Source organism: Piliocolobus tephrosceles, chromosome 18 (genome assembly GCF_002776525.5).
Source record: "Piliocolobus tephrosceles isolate RC106 chromosome 18, ASM277652v3, whole genome shotgun sequence".
In the NCBI taxonomy this organism is placed as follows: domain Eukaryota; kingdom Metazoa; phylum Chordata; class Mammalia; order Primates; family Cercopithecidae; genus Piliocolobus; species Piliocolobus tephrosceles.
In genome coordinates this window covers 21,170,839-21,195,440 of record NC_045451.1, presented here as the reverse complement: position 1 = coordinate 21,195,440, position 24,602 = coordinate 21,170,839, and the positions used below count along the sequence as shown (strand labels likewise).

At 40.7% G+C, this 24,602-nt stretch overlaps 1 protein-coding gene across 3 annotated transcripts in view; it reads left to right on the top strand.

Moving 5' to 3' along the window:
• NEDD4L (NEDD4 like E3 ubiquitin protein ligase) overlaps positions 1 to 24,602 on the top strand; it is a 374,753-nt gene that overhangs the window by 316,173 nt on the left and 33,978 nt on the right. For all 3 annotated transcript variants that reach the window (XM_023218344.3, XM_023218345.2, XM_023218346.3), the window contains 6 exons: positions 5,454 to 5,531; positions 6,903 to 6,957; positions 13,114 to 13,172; positions 20,476 to 20,541; positions 22,195 to 22,424; positions 23,952 to 24,073. In XM_023218344.3, the coding sequence (XP_023074112.1) occupies positions 5,454 to 5,531; positions 6,903 to 6,957; positions 13,114 to 13,172; positions 20,476 to 20,541; positions 22,195 to 22,424; positions 23,952 to 24,073 (610 nt within the window). The remainder of the gene's footprint in view (positions 1 to 5,453; positions 5,532 to 6,902; positions 6,958 to 13,113; positions 13,173 to 20,475; positions 20,542 to 22,194; positions 22,425 to 23,951; positions 24,074 to 24,602) is intronic.

Genomic DNA, 24,602 nt, shown 5'->3' with positions numbered 1-24,602 from the left:
ACACATTTCAAAACAGACCTAAGTGAGAACCACTCTAAGAGCTCTTTCTATTTTGAAATAAGGGAATGGCCTGCCAAGAGAATTTCTCATCTAGATCTGGTAACATTCATTTGGTAAACTGATAACTGCTTCTAAGGCATATAATAACATGTAGGTTTGACTCCCCTAGTAGTCTGAAGATAATGTTACAGATTTGCAGGTAAGCCAAGAGTAAGAGACAGGCAGCTCGTTGGAAAATATAGTAATGGAGGGGTTTTTTGTTTTTTTTTTTTTTTTTAATGTCTTTTTTCTTATTACCATGGAATCCCTGGCTGTCCTGCCAGTGTTCTCATTTACTATAGCACTGCTGTAATTTCAAGTCCTTAGCCAGAAACAGGCTCCAGAAATAAGGGCTAACGAATATAAAAGTAGATGGATTAGTGTAAGGAGCCACTGTGGCTTGCCAACATAAGCTATGATTTTAGTAATTTCAACTAGCTTAGTAATCAAATCCCCTAACCTTTTCACAGCCTTTCAAGCCACAACGGCAGTGTAATTGCAGCTGGGCAGATTGTATTTTAAATGAAACAGCACTCGCTTTATTTATTGCTTGCAACGTTGCTGAATGAAACCCATTTTTAATTTCCAGTTGTCCCTTTTTACCCAGATACTTGTTACTGACTAATTTACTGATTTAAAATTATAATCTGTTAGAACAACATTTTGTTACTGCTGCTAGTGTGGAAAATCCTCAAGGTAAAAACCGGAAATTCCACAAGTTACTCCTGTTCCTAAGCAAATTCAGATGTGCTGACACCGCTGCTTTACTGCTTCTAAACAAAGGCCTAGGTGGGATTCTCCCTGCGGGAGACACACTCTAAATTGCCTGTTCATTTTGACAAAAGATGAAGAGCCAGAGGGAAGCATAAAGATAATTTGCAGCTTAAAAATCTGTCTTGAGTTGGTTTTGGGGTTTGCTTTGTTTTTTATGTTTAATTTATTTTATTTATTTTTCCATAGAGGTTGTACTAATTTTTATTTTCACCAACAGTGTATAAGCATTCTCATTTTGAAAGAGGAAGAGAACAAATGAGAGAACAGCATAGCTATCCTTAGATTTGAGCATTAGAATAGAAAAAGGAAAAAAACTGGTAGGACAGGTTGAAAATGATGAAAATAACACCCTTCCCCCATCAGCCTGGGCACTGTTGATTCTTACACCAACCAGAAGCCTGAAAAGTATCAGGACATTTCCCCTCTATACATTGAGAAATTTAAAAAATTTATTGAAATATGTCATATGTCATAAAACATGAACTTTTACAGACAGACACACAGATAAAGGCAGTATGCCATCAGTGTTTGGATAAAGTTTGGCCTTATTCTCTTTTTTTTTTTTTTTTTTTTTTTTGAGGCAGAGTCTCACTCTCACCCAGACTGGAATGTAACAGTGCAATCTCAGCTCACTGCAACCTCTGTCTCCCGGGTTCAAGCAATTCTCTTGCCTCAGCCTCCTGAGTAGCTGGGATTACAGGCACATGCCACCACACCAGCTAATTTTTGTTTTGTTTTGTTTTGGTACAGACAGGGTTTCACCGTATTGGCCAGGCTGGTCTCGAACTCCTGACCTCAAGTGATCCTACCACCTCGGCCTCCAAAAGTGCTGGGATTATGGGCATGAGACACCCTGCCGGGCCAAGTTTAGCCTCATTCAAACAAACAAACGATGATTGGCTTTGTTCCCCGCCTGGGTCAGGCCTTTCAGGGAATACATGCCTGAGACTAGGGGCTTGGGAGGGATGTGCCGAGGAGGGATGTTCCGTCCTCAACAGCTCAGAGCACGTGTATACAGGTTGAGTATCCCTAGTTTAAAGATTCAAAATCCAAAATGATCCAAAGTCTGAAACTTTGTGAGCACTGACATGGCACTCACGCAATAAATGCATATTGGAGCATTTCAGATTCTCAGATGAGGGATGCTGAACTCGTAAGTATAACTGCAAATAATTTGAAATTCAAAGCCCCTCTGGTCCCAAGCATTATGGGTGAGGGATCCTAAACCCGTGTTAGTGTATATATGCCTTTCACAGGATGAAGCATGGGCTTATTTTTGTAGCAAGAAAGATTACACCCTAGTTAAGTTGCAAGTTTGTTTTCCATCCAAGTTCAAAGTAATGAAACTCATTACCCTAGGCATGGTTGCTGGTCTCTTCCAGGATGGAAAAGATAAAGAAAAAAGGCATATTTTTTTAATCCCTGTGTTTTATATATTTTGAATTAGGAAAGCCCTTTTTAAAAAGATACTGCTCTTTGCATCCTGTTTAAAACCACTTTGAGCCGGGCGCGGTGGCTCAAGCCTGTAATCCCAGCACTTTGGGAGGCCGAGACGGGCAGATCACGAGGTCAGGAGATCGAGACCATCCTGGCGAACACGGTGAAACCCCATCTCTACTAATAAAATACAAAAAACTAGCCGGGCGAGGTGGCGGGCGCCTGTAGTCCCAGCTACTCTGGAGGCTGAGGCAGGAGAATGGCATAAACCCGGGAGGCGGAGCTTGCAGTGAGCCGAGATCGCTCCACTGCACTCCAGCCTGGGGCAACAGAGCGAGACTCTGTCTCAAAAAAAAAAAAAAAACCACTTTGAACTTGATGGAGGGAAGCAATTTTATATTACACATGGAAGAGTTCCCGTATGACACTGAAGAAAGGAAGAAACAACCAAACATGCTTTATGCATTGGATCAATTATTTTCATGGCATTTGAGACCTCATTAGTATCCCACCTTCTCATCAGCCCTGAAGTTGTCTATAGCTAATAGAGAGCCTTGACCACCACTTCACGTGCCCTGTCGACTAGAGAGATATGCCTGCCTCCTTGGCTTGGTGGGAGTGGGGGTTCACTAGCCTTAGCCCTCAGAGCTGATTCATGGCAGCTGCTGCCATTATTTTTATTGTTGTTGATATAATGAAATAATAATACAAGCCTCAAGGCCTCTGGCCCTCACGGTCTGTGAATTCTGGGTTTCCACGCAAGGCCACTTTAGCAGACCTTTGAAATTCAGCTGACTTTATACTTCACGCTGTGCCCCTCACTGCCCGCCTGACACTTTTCTCTAATTTCAGCTTCTTTTTGCTCCCCCCTCACCTTTAAATCACCAGGCTTTTACTAATAGGGCTGATTGTCTTTCACAGCAGTGTACGTGTGATTCCAAGGCCAGGCTGGCCTTGTGTGTGGCATTCAGAAACCCTGCCCTCTTTCATGTAATAGCAGTCCTCGGCTTTCTCTAAACCTGGTGTGGTCATTGGCTAGGTGGAAACCCAAGGATCCCCCGCTGGTTGTGGCGTTACCTGGTCCAGATCAGAGTTAGCATTGAGTGGGTAGCTTTTGAGAAATTCAGTGCTTTCAGTTTTTTCTCTGTTTGTAGTTAACCAGTCACAAATGTTTACCAGATTATCAGCTTCTTGGACCTTCTCAATCCTAAATCTGCTTAGCGTATTTCTTTATGTTCTGTGTATGTCAGTGTACTGCAGAATACTGGATTATTTTGTGCCTCTGCTTAGCCTTTTAAAAAAATATATTGGGTTCAGGGTCAGTATGTATCACAAACTGCTAACATGATTTCTTTCTTCATTTAAAAGTTCACCTAGCTAGCAAGAAGCAAAGGTTGATTTTTGTTATTTGTGGTCTTTTTTGATTCTTGCCAGTTCCCAAGATCTATGATTATGATTCAGTGATACTATGACTTATATGGTTGACTCAGGAAGCAGAAAAATCTAGTAATTTGGCAGCAGCAAAGGCCCTATTACAAAATTGAATGAAGCTGATATCAAATGTCTTAACAGTTTACTTTTTTTAACTTTAAGCTTATTCGGTTGACAGTGTGTTTTTTTTTTTTTTTAATGTAAAGATATGGATTCTCCTGTTTATTTTTTTTGGAGGCAAGATTCTGCATCACCCAGACTGGAGTACAGTGGCACAGTCACAGTTTACGGCTCACTGCAGCCTTGACCTCCTAGGCTCAGGTGATCCTCCCACCTCACCCTTTCAGGTAGCTGAGGCAGGCATGCACCACCACACTCAGCTCATTGTTTGTGTTTTTTGCAGAGATAGGGTTTCGCTTTGTTGCCCAGGATGGTCTCGAACTCCTGGGCTCAAGCAGTCTTCTTGCCTTGGCCTCCCAAAGTGCTGAGATTACGAGTGTGAGCCACCACATCTGACCTTAACATTGCATTTCTTTTTCTTTTTCTTTTCTTTTTTTTTTTTTTTGAGACGGAGTCTCACTCTACTGCCTAGCCTGGAGTTCAGTGGCACAATCTTGGCTCACTGCAACCTCTGCCTTCCAGGTTCAAGCAGTTCTCCTACCTCAACCTCCCGAGTAGCTGGGACTACAGGTGCACGCCACCACACCTGGTTAATTTTTGTATTTTTAGTAGGAATGGAGTTTCACCATGTTGGCCAGGCTGGTCTCAAACTCCTGACCTCAAATGATGTGCCCACCTGAGCCTCCCGAAGTGCTGGGATTACAGGCATGAGCCACCGTGACCAGCCTACACTGCATTTTAACTGGGTCTCCATAAGTAAGAGTCAGCTCCTGGACTCTGGGTCATAACCTTTGGGCAACTTCTTGTTCTCTCTGAAACTCCATTTCCTCATCTAAAGAAACAGAGCATGTGCCCAAACTCCTAACAAGGATCTGTTGCAAGATCATACATCTGACCATGCCTTGTAAATCATGCAGCCTGACCCAGGATGTCAGAGTACGTGTTTCTCTTTTGTTGATTCTCTGTGGTATCTTATGAAGCCTATGCTTTAAGAAAAATGTTTTGTAAACTTTTAAATATTAAGACATAAATGAGAACTTAATCTGCAGAACTTGGTCAAGAATCTCAGTAAAGTCGTATCATAACTTTATGACTTTGCCTGAGGAAGGCGGCTCTCCCTGGAGTAGCCACGTGACTTCACGGACCAGATTCACATTCTCTGCTGAGTTCAGGAAGGAATGGAGGGGAACACAAGTGCTGAAGGGGAGTGTGGCAGAGGGGCCTATTCCCTAACGTGTTAGGCTGGCTCCCCTCACCAGGGGCTCAGGACCCATGGAGAGATTTCGGAACCATCGTCTCCACTCCCTCTTTGTGCTACATTCACTGGCACCCTCCATTCTGGTTTCCCTAGTAACATCACTGCTGGGACTCTCTTCCCTTTCCCCTTCTCAAGGTCTTGGGGGAAATGATTAACCTTTCATGTAAATATTCTTACTCTCCTCCTTCCACCAAGTACAAGAAGGAAGAGTACAGTCCGTCTCAAGAGACGGTCAGCCAGGCTTCCTGTACAAAGCAGAGATGGGACCTATCTCACGCTCCAGGCATGGACAGTCTGGTTGCCTTGAAACAAACAGCTCAAGAAGAAAAGCACCCAGTGACTGCACACAGATACTTCCACTTAGCATCTACTGTCTTTTATATTTTTCTTGCAGGAAGATCCACGTTTGAAATTTCCAGTGCATATGCGGTCAAAGACATCTTTAAACCCCAATGACCTTGGTCCCCTTCCTGTGAGTACACTGGAGACACATGGAATGCTCTGAAACTGTTTGTTCCTTTATCTGCTCAATGTTGATGGAGAGGCCTGTGGACCTTCTCTATCTCCAGGCTTCATGGATCTCATTGGTTTGTGTTTCTTCATAGAATTGAAGTGTTTAGCTGAATTGTAATTGTACATTATAGTTCATGTGATACCCAGTACTTATGAAAGAGGTTTCTGAATTGTTAACTTCTAGTGGAAGATAGATCTTGTACACAGGATGCTCGAGAGACATTCTCTGCAGGTGACAATTTAAGTGGCACTCACTTATTTTGTAACTTAGCAACCACTGAGTTCCAGCCATATTGCTGATTAAGTCATCAGAACTAAAGTAATGAAAATAGTATGGCAGAAGAAGGTCTAATTAATCATAGAAAGTTTCTATAAGTCTTTTAACCTGCAGATTTTTTAAGTTTTTTTCTCCCTTGTTGGTGACGGCTCAGTAGGAGTTGAGCTATACACTTAAAATTGGATTTTGAATGAAACCTTCACATACATCCTCCTCAACAACTCACTCTCAATTTGAAAAAGCCGTAGGGGGTGACAGGGCAGTGGATGGACTCCAAGGCTGTTTTTAAATGGGAATTTTTGTGGTTTTCCAAGTGTAAGAATGTTTTTGTTGCCTGGTGTATTAGGGCAACATTTGAGGCTGCGAAGGTTAAGGTTCAATCATTATTCATTAGGTTATACAGGTATCCCACACCAAATGTGTTTGGTTCCTGGGTTCAAATAGAAAGAACCAGAGCGTGAGTTTAGAAAACAAAAGAAAGCATTTTTTCTGAATCTGTTGGATTCCTGAGGTTCAGATAGCAAATCCGGATAGTTTAGATAAGGAGGGCATACCAGCTTTATCTTGAAAAAATTCTCCAAATCTGTGTAGTTCCTGAGCTTGACTAGCAAAAGTTCGTGGCAGGTAATACCAATATTAGATAATCAACTGCCTGGACAACATAAATACAGGAACTATGTCTAACATTTTTATATTAACCCTCTCTTCCCTTCCTTTAATACTCAGTATTTATTTAATTAAATGGTACTCAACTTCAAACTCCACTGTTCCATGGAATGCTACAGTTTCCCTTTGAAGCTTTTGAGCTAGCAGCCTATTTCCTGTTCTTCATACAGTCAGCACATCTGAGACCTGAGCACGTGATAAAGGGTGTTGCTAGACATTGTCAGGAGTTAACTTGAAATGTTCATATTTAGTTCATGCTCAGTGCATAAATGTACCCTAGCAGAAAAGAGAACAAAGGTGTCCTATAGTTTTTAAATGTTGCCTTTGATTTTGGAACTCCTAGCTAATGTTTATATTTTCTGTCTCCCTTCCTTCCCTGGATACTAGCCTGGCTGGGAAGAAAGAATTCACTTGGATGGCCGAACGTTTTATATTGATCATAGTAAGTAGGCGCTGTTATGGACACACAGGTGTTGCGGGTTAGAGGGAAGGGAGTAATTCAAACATCATAGTGAAAGCTTTGTCATTTTACTCTTTATCTAGGCAGCCAGGTGTTATGTGGAGAAAATGATACCAGAGAATCAGTGCCTTCATACGGTACTGTGCATTCACCCCAAGTTTGCTTAAAGTAGCCCATCAAGCTTTCACCCAATCTGATCTTGTGTCCTATTAACATGTTTTTTTTTTTTTTTAATTTTTAAACCACATTTTGATTGTTGATCCCTTGACTTTTGCACATTTAATAAATACACTCTGGTAATAGAAAATAAGATTAGAAATGATGATTTAGTCAAAAATCTGTGAACAGTGCTTGAAGCAGCATGTAAGTTTTTTAAGACACTGCCTTCAAGGGTCCTATGGCAGGATGCCCTCTCTGACCTTATTTTCTATTCACAGCATGTTTCCTTGCACCCACAACACTAATATATATGTATTTTCTGGAAATTGTAGTATATTTGCTATAGACATTTGCTCCAGCACCTATGTATAAATGTGTGGTTTCTCGTTCCAACTAAAAGTTCAACTAATATAGGTTTGCTTTTTAGCCAGTGGGATTTTTTTTTCTCATTCTTTTTGGAGGTGCCATGTTCTTCATGGAGTCATATTTCTATGTCCCTTAAAATTTCTGAAAAAGTATATTAAAAAGAAGCCTTCAAATAGATGTCAAGTTTCAACCGTGTGTGCCATTTGGTAGTATCTTGGTCTTTGCTTTCATTTGGTTCATGAACAGAAACTCCCACCAGGTTTCCCGGGCTTCACACTTTCATAACTAAACGAAAGCACATTGATGAGCCACCTGCTGAGAAGTCTGGCCACAAGTAATCCTCACACGTGTAGGACTGGTGACTATCTCACAGGCATAGTACGTTTTTCAGATGTTACTAGGAGGCAGAGTACATTGTGAACAGAATTTCACCTTCAGGCCCTGGGGGTTCAGGGCTTATTATAAATGGAATTAAGCAAGAGTACCAGCAGTTTACAATTCAACTAAAAGTAGAAGTCGTAGGTGTATTTACAAGGGTGGGCTACCCTTTGTTTAAACCAGGTATTTCAAGGTGCAGAGACTTAGTTTTTGTCTTTTATCAAAAAAATAGGCAGATTTGCCAACTTTCCAGAATTTCATAGTAAACATAAAGTATTTTTCCTGCTTTCATGTATGTGTATACCCTACTTTTTTCCTTAAAATGCTATGTATTATTTTATTCTTAAGAGAATTTACTAAAATGAGAGAGAGGCCACACCTCTTTTTCCCACGAAAAACAAAATAATAGTTTTCGGCTTGGTGCAGTAGCTTACGCCTGTGATCCCAGCACTTCGGGAGGCCGAGGTGGGAGGATCAGTTGAGGTCAGGAGTTCGAGGTTAGCCTGGCCAACGTGATGAAACCCCGTCTCTACTAAAAACACAAGTAAAAACTAGCTGGGTGTGGTGGTGTGCACCTGCAATCCCAGCTACTCGGATGGCTAAGGCAGGAGAATCGCTTGGACCTGGGAGGTGGAGGTTGCAGTGAGACAAGATCATACCACTGCACTCCAGCCTGGGCGACGGAGGAGTCTCTGTCTCAGAAAAAAAAAGAAAAAAGTTTCCTTTGTATTATTTTTTATACATCACAATTCCAGTTTTCAGACAGGTGTGAATAATACTGATCATTTTAGTAAAACAGTCTTTACTGGTAACACATCTTGGTCTGTGTGACACATGGAGAGCATTGCACACAATATTGTGATGGTTTTCTGGCTGGAGATCTGGCTTAGGTCAACCTAAAAAGAATGTTGTGAATGTGTTTGGTATACTGCAAGGAGCCAAAAACAGAAAAACACGAATGCAAAGGGCTATCCTAGCGCACGTTAAAGTAGTAAAAATCACCGACTCTTTCACTATTGATATCATAGACCTAGTATAATCTATAGAAGATGCTTGATACATGGTGACTTGAAATCAGGTTCGTGGAGGGTCAGTGGTGAAACTCTTAGGAAGCTGCTGTGCTTGATCAGAAAGTGAAGTGAACTCAACTGAGGAGCAGTAGGCGCCCTCCCCACCTCCAACCCCCACTGGCCTGAGGCTGGCCCAACTCCGGCTTACTGGAAGGTGGAAGAAGGTAGCTACCTGCTAGATGCCTGGGCTTTTCCTTACTTTCTGATCAGTTCTGCAGTTACTCCAGTGCTCTGCCCAAACATTTCCTCATTTCTCTTGACTAGAACAGCACCGCAGAGGCTCCATGTATACTCTGTACAGAGCCTGATGCAACTAAGCTGTGCCAATATGATACTTGTGGCCATTGACTTAGAGATTAAAATTTATTTTACCTTTGCATAACCATATTGAAAGATTCTGTTAAAGAGATATAGCATAAATTAAGTGACCAAAAACCATTTAAGAAAAGGATTTATGAGTGCTGCCTCCTTAGCTATTTCATGCTACATTTCTACCATCTCTCCATAATTCATCAAGATTTACTCAATGGAAAGCTGTAGCACAGTACACATCAATGAAACAGTTCAAGTCATTGGCCTTTCCACAAAATTCAGTGTGTGAAAACTGCAGAATACCTGTCTTTTGAAGAGGCTTTATCAGGCTGACACATACATTCCAAATGGGTTGAATTACCTGGAAGATAACATTTAGAAATGTCCTTTCCATCAGAATAAAGCCTCTTTTTCTAAACAATCTTCAAGGAAAACTCAGCATCTGATTCTGCTGTCATAATGCCTACAGGACAGGAACCAGGTTATGCCTGCGTATGCCACAATGCTGTGAACGCTGTCATCTTGTAAATCACTTAGAGTCATCCTGTCTTCCAGCATACCTGGCACGTGGGTCCACAAGGAATTACAGATGAGATGACGAGATCCACTTCTCGTTTCAATAATTGATTATTTCTGCTTTGTAAGTTTTTCCTGAGAAGTTAGACATTTTCAAGATTAACCATACTCAGCCATCTTAAAGATTTAATTTCAAAAGCAACGAATGATCGAGACTAACCTCTTTAGACTCCTTGATTCCTTTGGTTGCTGTCTATGGAATGGCTCCTGGCTCTCAGGCCTGGGGTGGGAGGTTAAGGGAAGGTCTTGAACTGAATCTCTACATCTCGTAGGAATGATGTCATTCTTCTTAAAGACCAGACAGGCCCAGCAGCTGAGTAATTGGTCACAGGTATCCTATCTACAACATTAGGAGAGAAAATTGAATTCCAGTGACTTTGTAAAGTCCTATTTTAGTCTTTCCTGTCAACAGTCTTCCTGGACCTGTTGATCGTGACTAAACTGAGTTTCTCATCCTTCCACTTCCTTCTTGTTCTTTTATTTGAAATATAATATCTCAAAGAGGAAAAGCAAGTTTAAACTCCGAAGTTCTTAAAAAGAAACAAAAAGAATAACTGGCTACCCCATACTTTCATACACTGACCATACTTCACTGCAGAATTTCTTCATCATAACCATGTAAAAACTTGTGTTGTTCCAAAAGCTTAGGCTGTTTTTAAAGGGACTTTGTTTTCACCATCAACTTCATTCAGTCATTAAAAAAAATAATGCACTAAGTTCCTGTTACGTGCTGGGACTGGTCTTAAGTGGTAGAGAGGGGGTTGCAAAGATAAATAACACACAGTCCCTGTCCTCGAGGAGCTTAGGTCCAGTGGGAAGTAGCAGGAGATATTTCAAGTATCAGAGGAGTGGATCAGTTGTTACACAGAAACAGAAGAGGCAAGGACTGCATCTGCTTGGGAGGTGGTTGGGCACAGGGATGGGGCCCTGAGGGAATGGGTCACTTTGTAAATGGTTGACAAATACTGAGTAGGATTGAGGCAGGCAAAGCCCTGGGAAGAGTGATCCTAGGATGTGTGGAGGTGTGTGAATATGTGCAGATGCTGCCACGTTCTGAGAAACGCAGCATTGCTCCAAACAGCTAGTGTGCTGCAGGGGCCAGCGTGACACACAGGCCAAGCCAAAGGGTGTCTGCCAGGTGTGGGGACTCGGACTCAAGCCACAGGCAGTGGGGAGCTCCCAGGGGATTTCCCAGAGGGGAGGGATGGGATCAGAATCGTTCTTTAGAGAGATCCTTTTGGCAGAGCTATAGAGAATGTCTTGAACCAGGGAGGTTGAGACAATTCCCAGTGACGCCCAGAGAACAGTTCAGAAAAAAAATGAGCTCTCTAGCAAGAAGCTTATCAGGGAGAGAGAGGATTGGTCCAGGGCCACCAGAGTGAGTGACACGGCCAGGTTCCTGATTGGGACAGTGAGTGGATTGTGGTGCTGCACATTGTAATGAAGGTCACGTTACCAATTTTGGTGTTGGGTGATGAGAGGTTTGGTTTTGGTGGAGTTGAGCTGAAGTGCTTGTGGGAAACCCAGGTGCAGATGTCCAGGATGGAGCATGAAGTTCGGGTCTGGTCTGAGGACTTGCGAATCCCCATGAGTCAGGAGTTGTTAATTTATTTTTTGCTTTGATGACAGTATCCATTGATACGGTTATAATCCAAGTTGGTGTTTTAAGGCACAGTTTTTACTCAGCTATATTCCGTTTCCTTTATTTGGTTTTCTTTTCTCTTGTTTTCCATCACAATAGCAGCTTTTACTTTCCAAAGTCTTCCATGAAAGGTAAGGGACCCAAAAATGCCTTTTGCTTCCATCAAGATTCTCTCAAACAGTTGAGATTTTTCATGTAAATTTTCTGACAGCATGAAAACAAAAGATTCTGGAATCATCACTTGCTTTGGTAGCTTTTTTTTTTTTTTAGGTTTTCCTCTGCTTTTATTAAAATAATGATAAGGCTTTTTCCTGATATGGTCGTTAAAACAGAATTCACTAATTATTCTTATCAGCCCACTTACAGTGTATCCAGAAAATAAACAGAATCAATATTTTTCCCCCACACCCGCCCCACGCAGCCCCCGAGACAGGGTCTTGCTCTGAGATCGGGCGTAGTGGCACAATCATAGCTCACTGCAGCCTCCCCCTGGGCTCAAGCGATCCTCCCACCTCAGCCTCCCAAGTAGCTAGGACTGCAGGTGTGCACCACCACACCTGGCTAATTTCTTTTTTTTTAACCCTTTGTAGAGATGGGTCCTCACTATGTTTCCCAGGTTGGGCCTGAACTCCTGGCTTCAAGTGATCCTCCTGCCTCAGCCCCCCAAAGTATTGGGATTACAGGCATGAGCCACTGCTCCTGGCCACCCTTTACTTTTTGAATAATTTTCTTCTTCTTTTTTTTTTGATTTTTTTTTTTGTTGTGTTTTTTGTTTGTTTGTTTTTTACTAACCTGGAGATCCAAAAACTCCAGAGAACCTACTCTCCCCAGTCTGCCCCTCCGTACTTCTCATGTGAGTCCACCGCATTCTCCCTCCCTCCACTTCACCCCAGTATACACACAGGAATCCATAAGGTCTTTTTAATTATGCATGGTTACAAACCCCGAGTGATATCACCTACACAAGTAATGGTATAGATAGCATTGAACAATCTTGTTCACATTAACTCACTTGGAAGAAAGCAAACCACCTTTTGCCAACGTGACCAAACAGAAACCATGCTCCGTAATCTTCCTCTACTGCATCTAATTCTCTTTTTTGGACTGCCTCAGCTGCTTTGATTTTTGTGTGCATATGAGTGACGCATGTTATAGATTATTCAGTTGTTCGATGCAGGATTCTTAATTGAAAGCAGTTTTTCAACACCATAAGTAAAGAGAAAAGTATTTGAAATGAGAAGAAAATCCTGTGTGTGTTAGCCTTTTGGGAAGCTAAGACTTTTTAAATGCGTTTTTCAATTAAGTGAAAATCAAGATCAAGTTATAAATCCTTGAAAGAACAGGGGTTTATAATTCCCATTTTAGCAAGTTGTTTGCCCAAAACAGTATGAATAGCTGGTTTCTCTTTAGTTTGCATTTTTGATTGAGTGGTTTTAACTAAATAGTATGTGAGAGGGGTTGCCGTATAGAGTATAGTTACCTGCTAACTCTGAAATACTAATTTGTCTTTAGAACACAGGGTGGGGGACTGGACAGCTTTTGAAGAATCCAGAAATACTTCTTTCTAAAGCTTTCTTTACATAGAATAGATTTGAACTAATGTTCTGATTTTTTTTTTTTTTTTTACATTTTCAGATAGCAAAATTACTCAGTGGGAAGACCCGAGACTGCAGAACCCAGCTATTACTGGTCCGGTCAGTATTTTCAAATTCTGCCTCTTCAGTATAAGACTTTGGTTACATGTTTACATGTTTCTTGTGTATTACTGATAACAATGGTGTCAAGGGACTGGTGTGATTGAGTAGCTGACTAGAAATGGAGTACTTTGCTGCCATTTCCTTCTTACTGAAGTTTCCAGGTGAGGTACAGCTGCATGTGCCTTTTCAGACGGATTTCATTATAAAGGAAAAGAAAATAGCTTGATAATGACAGCAGAATTAAACATTTTTTCTTCTCCTTTATAAAAGTGTGGATTATAAGTATAATAAAAATTTCCTCCCTTCCTTTTTATATGAAGCAAAACCAAGCCCTGTCTTCATAGAGTGTTTTCATTTCTTTAGGCCAGGAGTAGTAAATGCATGCCAATAAGTTTAAATCTTTTACAACTTTCAAAAATCTGTAGAAGTTTTGGTGAGATTGTAGCTAAGTTCAGGAGCTGTTTTGAACTCTGCTGACCCAGAATGTTCTCATGGTCCCCTCATATATGCCGGGTAGAAAAAGAATCAATTCTGAAGCAGGCGTGATGACCTCTGAAAACACCGCAGCACACTGTGTCCATAAGGCGATGTGAGAACCCACTCCCCGCGGCATCAGGAGACACTTGGTATCTCACACTTGTTGACAAGTCTGTAGAATGGGACCACACTCATCAGCAGAGAGCACACCACCAGCTTTTGTCAGTGGCTGTATGAGTGCAGGGAGGTAATTTGGAATTACAGGAGATGTACTGCGATCAGCAGAAGATTGCAAATTTGGGATTCTTAGAGTAGAGGAGCAGAAGTAACTGAAGTTTGTTATATCACATGCTGGGCTAAGAGGCCAGTTGGTAGATTTAAAATTCCAATTTCATTGCTTTAATCTGATTCCATTCAAATTATGTTTTGAATTAGTAAGATATGTCCATTTGAAAACTTAAAAGATATTACATTGCAAATGTGCCCTGGTAACTGACTCCCATTAGTTATTTGTTGGATTTGTTCAGTCACTTGGGTACTATTTCCTAGACAAAGTGCCCAGTAATACCTGGGTAAAAACAGTCAACTTTTTTCTCTATGTGCCTTAAACACTGCCTTACTCTGATGATTCCTTTTGATATACATATTCACAGTCACAGTTGTTTGTTAGAATATTATATTCTCTTCTACATCATTAGAACAAGGTAAATTCAAGAAACTAGTCTTTTTTTTTTTTTTTTTTTTGAGACGGAGTCTCGCTCCGTCGCCCAGGCTGGAGTGCAGTGGCCGGATCTCAGCTCACTGCAAGCTCCGCCTCCCGGGTTTACACCATTCTCCTGCCTCAGCCTCCCGAGTAGCTGGGACTACAGGCGCCCGCCACGTCGCCCGGCTAGTTTTTTGTATTTTTTAGTAGAGACGGGGTTTCACCGTGTTAGCCAGGATGGTCTCGATCTCCTGACCTTGTGATCCGCCCGTCTCGGCCTCCCAAAGTGCTGGGATTACAGGCTTGAGCCACCGCACCCGGCCAAGAAACTAGTCTTTTTAAGTGGCAGAAGACTTTTGACATAACTTTGAAGCCTTTTCAAATATTTTATCACTTATCAGTTACCGACCGTCACTCAAACACTGCTAGTCCTTATTAAATCTTATTGAAAATTGCTTAGCATCATAAAGCCAAGTAGATTTGCCAAGAAAGAGCTCTCTGTTTTCTATTAATAGAAGAGCTTTGTTTACTCCTTCGTTTTTATTATTATTTTTCATTATATTGCTTTCAATAGGAGAATGTGTATTTAAGTAATTATCAACTTAGTGTAGACATTTGGACTTTGCTGTCATTCAGTTCTAAATATTTGGCAGTTTTCATTTGATTTTTCTTCTTGACTTATAAATTATTTAAAATATGCTTTTTAGTTTCTAAGAGCATGGGAGGATTGTGCCTATTCGTTTTTTTATTGATTTTTAATTTTATCGCATTATGGTCAGAGAATATTGTCTATAGAATGTTTATTAATGGAAGTTGAAGCTTGATCATTTTTTGTAAATGTTCTTTTTCTGTTTAAAAAGAACATGTATTGTGTCTCTGGTTGAATATAGAGTTCTTTATGTGTCCATTAGGTCAAGCCTGTGGTGTTCAGATTATCTACATTCTCTTTGCTGTTTTGCTGTTGGAGCTAATCAGGATAGTTGTGTGGGTCTCCGTGGTGATTGTTGCTCTGTCGATGTTGTCTGAGATGTGTGTAACTACATTCTCTTTCTCTCTTTGTTCGTATTTGCTTAGCATATCTTTTCTCTCGCGTGATACTTTATCTTCTTTCTTGCCTTTTATTCAATTGATAGAGTATTCTCTATTTTATTTTCTCTACATGCTTGCAGGCTGTACTTTCTGTTTCTATTCTTTTAGCTCTCACATTAAACTTTTTAACCAACATACTTGACTTAGGGTTAAAATGAATCACTGTCTACTCTCCTTGCCATCAGGACCTCAGGGAACCTGAATGTCATTCTTCCCACTCCCATTTGCCACGTCATTTTTGGGTGGAATATTAAAACTACCTTGTCTTTAAACTTTCCTAATAGGCACATAGTCATTCATGTATTGTATCTTTTTTTCTCCCTACTGTCCATACTGATTTAATTTTACCAAATGTAAACAAATTTCTTTGCCCACCATTGGTTCTCCCACCATGGTTCTTCCATCCATTTTTTTTTTTCTGGAGTGAGTTTTGATCTTAGTGAAGTCTAGTACAGTTTATGGTTCTTACTGTGTGGTCTGCAGACCAGAGTATCAGTATTGCCTGAGAGCTTGTTAGAAATGCAAGTTTTCAGGTCCTACCCCAGACCTACTGAATCAGCACCTCTGGGGGTGGGACAGCAGTCTTTGTTTTAATAGCTCTCCCTGGGATTGCGGTGCCCCCTCAGGTTTGAGCACTTCTGCCCAGCAACACTGCCAGTGACAGTCTGAGAGTGGTAATGTCTCTTAGTCTTTGACTCAGAAGGTCTCATTTGAACTCTGTATTGAAAGTTCAGCTGATGATAGAAATCTTGGTTAAATTATTTTCCTTCAGTGCTTTGGAGATTCTCCTACATGTCTTCTGGCCTCCATAAATGATGGTAACAGGTTTGCTGTCAATCTCATTGTCATTTCTGTGTAGGTAAATGGCTCTGTTCTCTGGTGATTTTGAATTTTTATTTGTGTCTTAGATGTTTTACAGTTTCACTATCATCATGTACCTATGTGTGGAGTTCTCTTAATTTATCTTGCTTTGGACTCAGGCTTCTTCAATATGGGGATTGTGTCTTTCCTCTGTTCTGGAAAATTCTCACCTATTATTTCTTCGCATATTGCATCTTTCCAATTCTCTGTAAGTATCTGTTTCTGTAACTCCTATTGGACATTTACTTCTCTTTCACATTGTCTGTTTTCTCTCTTAACTTTTGTGTTTTCTGTCTCTCTCTCTCTCACTGCTGTATTGTGAGTTATAACTTAGCTCTTCCAGTTAATTCTTTAAGCTTTTTTGTAATCTGTTTATCAGTTCATTGTGTTTATTATTTCAGTGACTAAATTTAATCTCTCAAAGGTTTATTTGGTCGTTTAAAATTTGCTTTTGTCTTCATAGTTATTCTGTCCTGTTCTCTTTATCTCTTTATTTGTTTTTTGATACTTTCATCTCTTTGTTATTTTTAAGATATTTATTTCTTAGCCTCTTTCAGATTATTCTATTATCTCTGGTCCTAGGAGCATTAAATCTCCCACTACGTCTATAGACTCTCCTTGAGAGTGTAGATTATTGCCTAGTTCAGTTTATAGTGTGTGTGTGTGTGTGTGTGTGTGTGTGTGTGTACATGCAAGAGGGGGAGAGAGAGTGTGAGCAAGCTCTTTTTTTTTTCCTATGAGGCTTTTGTAAATCCTGACCTGTATTTACTGTTAACTTCTTAGCTTGGGTTCATGCACCCCCAGTCAGTATAACTGTGGACCTCATACCCACTTTGGCACAGGCTTGGAGTATGGATTTATTACAGGTCTGTTTCTTTTTGTTTTTCTCCCATTTATGGTCCTGGACAGAAGGTAAGCTTCCTTGCAAATTCCCTGGTCCGGTGGGTAGAGTTTTATTGTCCCCTTTCCAGATGTTAGGTTTTAAACAATGACTGTTCTTTTCTCCGTCATGTAGACCAAAGGCCAAGTTCTATGTCCCCACAGGAGATTAAAACCAAAGATTAAAATCAGTGCCCACTGATTTCTCTAATTGTGAATCTTTCCGCTTACCTAGTACCTAGAGTTTCTCTTCCCACGTTTTAAAAATATCAGTGCTAAGTAGGCCTAGCATTTCTACATGTTTTTAGGGAAAGGGGACCCTTTCTGTGGCAGCTCAGCGTTCAGCATTCCTGTAAGTTAGCATGCTCTGTGTATAACAGGTATCACTAGTAATAGCATTTAGTAAGTGCTATTGGCGCATGCTGCTGTCATGAACACTATCTCATGTTGTGTAACACTTTCATTTTTCCAGTAACTTTATAATCAGCTGATTTGAAACTCACAGCCGTCCCCTCAGGTAGGCAGGGCAAATGTTGTTATTTCCAATTTGTCAGAAGCTCGGAAAGCTGATTCTGTTGCTGACAGTCCTTGCAAGGGTCGGAATCAGGACCAGAGCCCCGGATGCACTGGTGTCACTGATGTCCCCACACCGGGCATGAGCCCTTCTGTACAAGGAGCTCCAGTGTCACCTGGACAGTGATGATGTGAAAACATTTAGAACCGACTTACACAATAAGTAAGGCAGATTTTCATTCTGTACCCAAAACACGAATACAGATTTAATGCAGAGCAAAAGGGCTTTAATCAACTGACATGTTCATTTTTCACATAGACCTATTTTACAAGCTAAATGGTAAGCCAGAAAATGACTTTCCAGATTTTCAAGTGAGAACAAATGATTTAGTCCACTTAAAAAAAAAATGTACGTGTAATCTCTTCAGAAGCTGCGCTGGAAGGATGTTTGTCCTGGTACATTTTTAGAAACTTTTCAGGAAGAGAATGTAAAAACTTACTCTTCTTATTCTATCATGAGAACTACCTCTGGAGAGGAAAGATAATGAGTACAGGAGGAAGACAGTGATTTTTCAGCTTTCACACATCATTCCCCAGAAGGAGAAAGGCCTGAAATATCTCAACATTTCCACCCACACCTCCTCAGCCCCTGCCAGGAGACAGAGCAGGCAAGGGAATGGGCATCACAGGCTGAGGGCCGCATGTTGAAATCTGCTCCTTGGGGAAGCTGTCATTTAAGACAGTCGAACTTGCATACATAGTGATGACTGTTTCAGCTTTTTTCCCAACATTTTCAGGAGTAGGGGGAACTGTGATGTAACCATGATGTTTGGAGAACCCTCACAAATACAGGAACAAACAAAAAATAATTGCTGGGAATGACAGACTTTCAGAAATAGAAGAGCCGAGTCACGTTTGTTCATCCAGTCAGATCCTTCCACTTAACAGTGAAGAAACTGCTTAGTAGAGAGAGAGGGTTGCAGAGCCAGCTGATGAGAGTCTACCCGAGAGTTCCGGTGTTCTAACGCTGGCAGGGGACGATGGAAGGAAGTCACTTTTTTACTTCCTATGGTGTCTTTTTTTTTCGTCACGGCACTACCACGGTTTATTCATTGATTTCCAATTACCTGTTGCTCTCAGCAGCTTGTGAGCTCCAGGAGGGAACTGGGAAAGCTACCTTTGCTTTGTGTACTGTTATTTTTCTGGCACCTAAAATGCCTTGCACAGAGTAGGTGCTCAAGAAGTATCGGTTGAATGGATCAGAATGAACACCAGAAAGTGGGAAATAAACTAGAGAGGAAGTCTTAGTTTGTGACAGGATGTACTGTTGGTAGAGCAGAAAACATCATCTCTTTATTGGCTCATGTTGGAACATTGTATTCTTTTTCTTATTTTGGTGGTTGTCCAGCTATTAACAAATTTATACCTTGCCTAAACTCAGAATTGCTGTGTGGTTTCATCAGACTAAACACTGCCTAAAATAAATAGGATGTGAGGTCAAATCTGTTGTTCAGTGGAAAATCAAAGAAGACTGGCTTAAAAACTAAGAAAAGACCATAGGCAGTATATATTGTCTATGGATCACTCCTAAGCTATATAAAGATGATGTATTTATTGCTCTTGAATTATAGAGCGAAACACTGACATGCTCATTTTCTGGAAGAGTGGTTGCTTGTTTTGTTTCGGGTTAGTTTTTTATATAAACATGTCTTGAAACTATAAAGAAGGGAAGTTCATGTTCTTCATTTCTTCTCTTTCTGGTCAAGATAAGTATGGTAAAAGTGTAAGGTTTGGAGTCTGGAGATACTAGACTAAGCATCAGTATATTTCATTAACTTAGGCCAAAACGATAACAGCAGAAGTATTCTCTGCTGAAATTCATACTAGTGTCTAAAACGCAATGAGTTGTTTTCGAGGCTGTCATAGTTAATATCTGTGTATATGCAAAAACCAGTCCTTTTTGCTTCATAAAAATAACGTTAAGCTTTTCCAGTAGCCAAAAGTCAGGACTCTGACTCTAAGATACTATAAGCCACTTTACAACATAGCAAATAAAGATCATTTAAATGACTCCATTAGGATGTTACTCCTTTGCCTGAAGAGAGATCACAACTTTTGAATGAGCATAGTTAATTCCTGAGCCCTCAACTGTGGTTCCATCACTCTGTTTCATAGATAAGGCATTTGAGATTTAAGAAATCCTTGCCCAAGACCACTAAATATTAAGAGACAAACCTTCTGACTCCTAAATTGAGGATTTTTTGAGAATGCCATCTGCCTGATTTTATATTCCTTGATAGGAGTGTCAGTTCACTTCCCTTTCTGCTCATTGTATTTCCCCACAAAAATTGGTTAAATCATAATTAGACTTTTCCAAATGCCAGCATAGGTCATTCTGGGGTTGTATGTTAAAAGTATCTAGCCAATAACTCTTAGCTAAACCACAGCAAAAAAGAAAAACAGAAGCACCCTGACTCACATTCTGACAAAAGTCACTTGGAAAGCATGTTTAGTTTGTGTAGCATATCCCTAAATGGTTTCTCAAATACAGTATAGCTGTTTTCAGGGGTGAAAGCCACACTCAAAGCTGATTAGTCCTCATCAGTTCTAGGACTTTCCCCTGTGCTGTGTAGACATGACCTGATTTTTCCATGGATAATCTGAGAAGTGAGAATTTACGGTTTATGATTCATGAAATTCTCTTGAATGTTGCCTAAGTATACATAAAATTTCAAGTGTATTGTTTGCGTTATCTATATTCATAAATTTATCTTCCAGGCTGTTCCTTACTCCAGAGAATTTAAGCAGAAATATGACTACTTCAGGAAGAAATTAAAGAAACCTGTGAGTAATCATGCCTTCCAAAAATGCTTTGTGTTAGTCATTTGTAAGTTACCACAGTTACTTCAGTGAGAACAACTTGGTTGTTACTTTTATATGAATGCTAAAAATATTACCTTCCTTTTCTTCACTGCACTTTGATCCTCCTGGTTCTGAAATCTGAATTTTCTTTTTAACAGAAATGGTAAGTGAAGATTAACTCAGCATTACATATCAAATCACCTGAAGGGTAATTTTGTATGTAATACATAAAAAGACAGGAACGATTTTTATGGGATATGAAATAATTCAGAACCCTTGTCACAAAATCTGGTGAAACCCACTCAGTTATGCACAGTTATCATATTTAATAAACCTGGATCCCAGGTAGAAAAATGTTCAGGTCCTTCCTTGCAAATGCAAAAGCTTAATTTCAACCACAATATTTATAATAGAAAGTTATATTTAATTATAATAATTGGCAGTACTAGGTCTAAATGTAATTTTCTGCTTAAAATTATCCCTGGCAGTTTCAAACCTAGAAACTCTAAAAATTTTTATGGGCAGTGTTTTAAATTATAACATTAGATTTTCTAATGACACACCACCCCCAAATTGTTCAACATTGCATCTTCTGTTTTACTTTCCAATTCCTCCTTAGCAGCTTTCTCTTTGGTTTTCTCCATCACTATAGTTACACCTTTAGGGAGGAGAGAGAATCAGCTGCAGCTCAGACCCCCTCCGGTGGCCTGGGCTCTGTTGCCATCTCTCCCTGCCTTCTCCCCTCAGCCGGTTCCTCCTACCCAGGACATCTCTGGATGGGGCACAATCTCTGATCTCATTTAGGAGTTTTGGTCTCTGTTCCAAAGTCCTGATTCAAGAGCTCATGCATAACTACTATTGAAATGATATTTGCCTTCAAAACTTAGATGAACGCTAAAAATTCCACAGTTTTCTCTGTGAGTCACGTCCCCCGGTAATGATAATGACTTTGTGGTCATCACCCAGTCTCTCTGACTCTCACATAGCAGTGTCTGCTACCCGGAAACCATCGCTGCAGATTCATTCTTACAGCCAGACCAAGCCTGGATTGCGTCTTTGCAGGAGGCAGCTGCCACAGCCTTGGTCAAGTGTTTTGTTATTTTCATGTCAGCGAACCATACTTTGGGCTGCTTTCCCCACACTTGGCATAATCAGGGTCCCGCTCCCCATGGCTACAAAAAGGACTTGAGGCACCGTGGATTATATCTACCACCTCGTGGCCCTGCCAGAGTTGAGCAGGGCCCCAACCTGGCCAGGTGGGGATTATTATAGGTTTTGATTACCTGGGCTAAAGTCTCTTGGGAGAAGCAACAGATACAGTTGACTGCCTTTCAGTTGCCATATGCTGGAGGAGTGCCCACAGTTGTTTATTAAAGGGGGTGAGGAGGCTGTTCTCCTTCGCAGCAGAGTTTCTGACTTTCCTGAGCATTGCTAGTGGATGCCGTGTGTCCCATCGTGACACAGCGAGGCTTTCTGTCTGCAAGGGAAAACCCCTGAAGGAGAGAATCTCAGCTGGAACCATTTGTCACTGCCCGTTTCTTTGAGGACTGCCAACTTTCCTACCCTTGGTTGTTGTTTTTATTAGAAAACAAAGTGTGTATTTACTGGATGTGTTTTCTTTTGTCTTTTGTGTAGGCTGATATCCCCAATAGGTTTGAAATGAAACTTCACAGAAATAACATATTTGAAGAGTCCTATCGGAGAATTATGTCCGTGAAAAGACCAGATGTCCTAAAAGCTAGACTGTGGATTGAGTTTGAATCAGAGAAAGGTCTTGACTATGGGGGTGTCGCCAGAGAATGGTTCTTCTTACTGTCCAAAGAGATGTTCAACCCCTACTACGGCCTCTTTGAGTACTCTGCCACGTAAGTGTATGGCCACACCCAGAGTGTGTCCCTCACTGAGACAGTTGTATGAATTTAAACAGAATGAAAGGATAAGCAGCTCACCAGTTCAAGATGCATTAAATCTGTTGAGTTTATTCTCTCCTCACCCCACAGCCCCTTGCAAGTCTAGAACAGGTTCTGACTCTACCTGGTGAAATAGTGTACTCTGTGAACATCTAACATTGATTTTTTTTTTTTTCCTTATCTAATGGGTTCATGGAGTTGAAATTGAAAACGTGGATAATTATGGTAAGGAACAGGAGGCAGTTTTCATTTGCATGTTCAAAAGGAGGATTTGTCAGTGTTAGAATTCAAAAAAAAAAAAGGAGGTGTTTTTTTAACAAGAGTCATTTCCGAGGTCTCTGTGTAAAGGCAAATTGTAAGGACTTTGAGGACCTAGGACCATGCCCTGCTCCTGTAAGGAAAGAATCAGGTTTCCCTTTGCATTAGGATTTCATCATTGCCAGGCTTGGAAACTGAGGCAGACTAAATTGCTTTCTGAGCAACCAAAGATCGGCTACTTCCAGGCCAGCCATTCCTTCTTCTGAATCCTCCAAGGGTTAGGCTGGATGGACCCAAGCCCTCAGTAGAATAGTCATTGACCTTGCTGAAGGGCATTTATCATCACTTTAACCCTGGGCTCTAAGGGGACGTGGGTTCCCCCACATCTCCCGTGTGGTACCAATCTCCTGGGGGCTCATTTGGAAGGCACCCTCAGTGCATTCTTCTCGGTTGCTCTAGCCAAGAATTGCCTAGTTGATCTGTTGTTAATTATTACTGAGTGCCATGAGAAAGCCCACTATGTACAATTTATCCAACTACTGAAGGTGGAGGGCAGGGTGGGGAGAGACAAGATCTTTACCTCTCCTCCACATTTTCAAAGATACCCCCCTGGAGGAAACTGTCTGTGACCCCAGTTTGAAAACCACTGATCCGCACGATTGTGAACCAAGCAAGGTCATTTGGACAAATCTAAACATGTGCAGGTTTGCATCATTGAGAGAGCCATATCCTGTTCCTAATCCCCTTGAGGCCTTTTCAGAGCAGAGTAGTGGTCAGAAGACAGACCAAGGGTTGGGCCCATAGCAGACATCTTATGGCCAAGCCAAAAGCCTCTGGAAGGAATTAACCTTCCTTTATCACAGACACGACCTAAAGTACTCACATCATTGGGAATCCCTGCACAGCCCCTTTATTATGTGGAGTTTCTTATCTCCCCAAGATATTTGGCTGAACCATATGAAATAGACACTTTGTGGGTCAAACACAGTCAAACATCAGCAGTTTCTTATGGTTTAATTGACTTTAGAGTACACATGCGTCAGCTTCCATGGTGGGTCATGGTTGAGCATGTGGTAAGTCAGGTCCTCTAGCCCATACCTTTTCCTACTAGGTACAGAATGCTCGCAAGGACACTGTAGAAATTGAGTGACACATGGCAAAGAAATATGCAGAATCTTGCATTTGAAAGTGTGATTGGTCTTTTCTTCTCTTTCTCCTCAAAAGGGACAACTACACCCTTCAGATCAACCCTAATTCAGGCCTCTGTAATGAAGATCATTTGTCCTACTTCACTTTCATTGGAAGAGTTGCTGGTCTGGCCGTATTTCATGGAAAGCTCTTAGATGGTAAGTGTTGAAGTAATAAAAATAGGTCAGTGCCGCTTGTGGTTCGCTGGTAGGTGTCTTATCTTTCGCATCATGAGTTTTTAAGCAAAAGCTTCACTGGTTTACTCATAAAGTGTTTTTATGTTTTGCCCGTAATGGATGTGCTTTTCTCTGGTAGCTTATTTTGGGCACTGAAGACATAATGTCTACACACAGTTAAAAACAAAAGTTTTTTTTTTAACTTCATTGTAAAGCACAGAACATTATGTATTTATACATTTGTATGTTTTCTGGAATAACTTTACTGAAAGCAAGATTTGATAACAGATGGAAAAACTAATGAAAAGTTAATTAAAATAATCTCATCCATCTAATATTGTGTGATTATTGCATTTGTCCCCAAATTATTTTTTTAATCGGAAGGGACTAAATAATTTCAAAATAATGTTACCACTCAGCTAAGACATTAACCCTGAAGCAAATAACACAAAATAATTTCATTCTTATTTTTTTATTTATTTTTTTTTTTTTTTTTTTTTTTTTTTTTTTT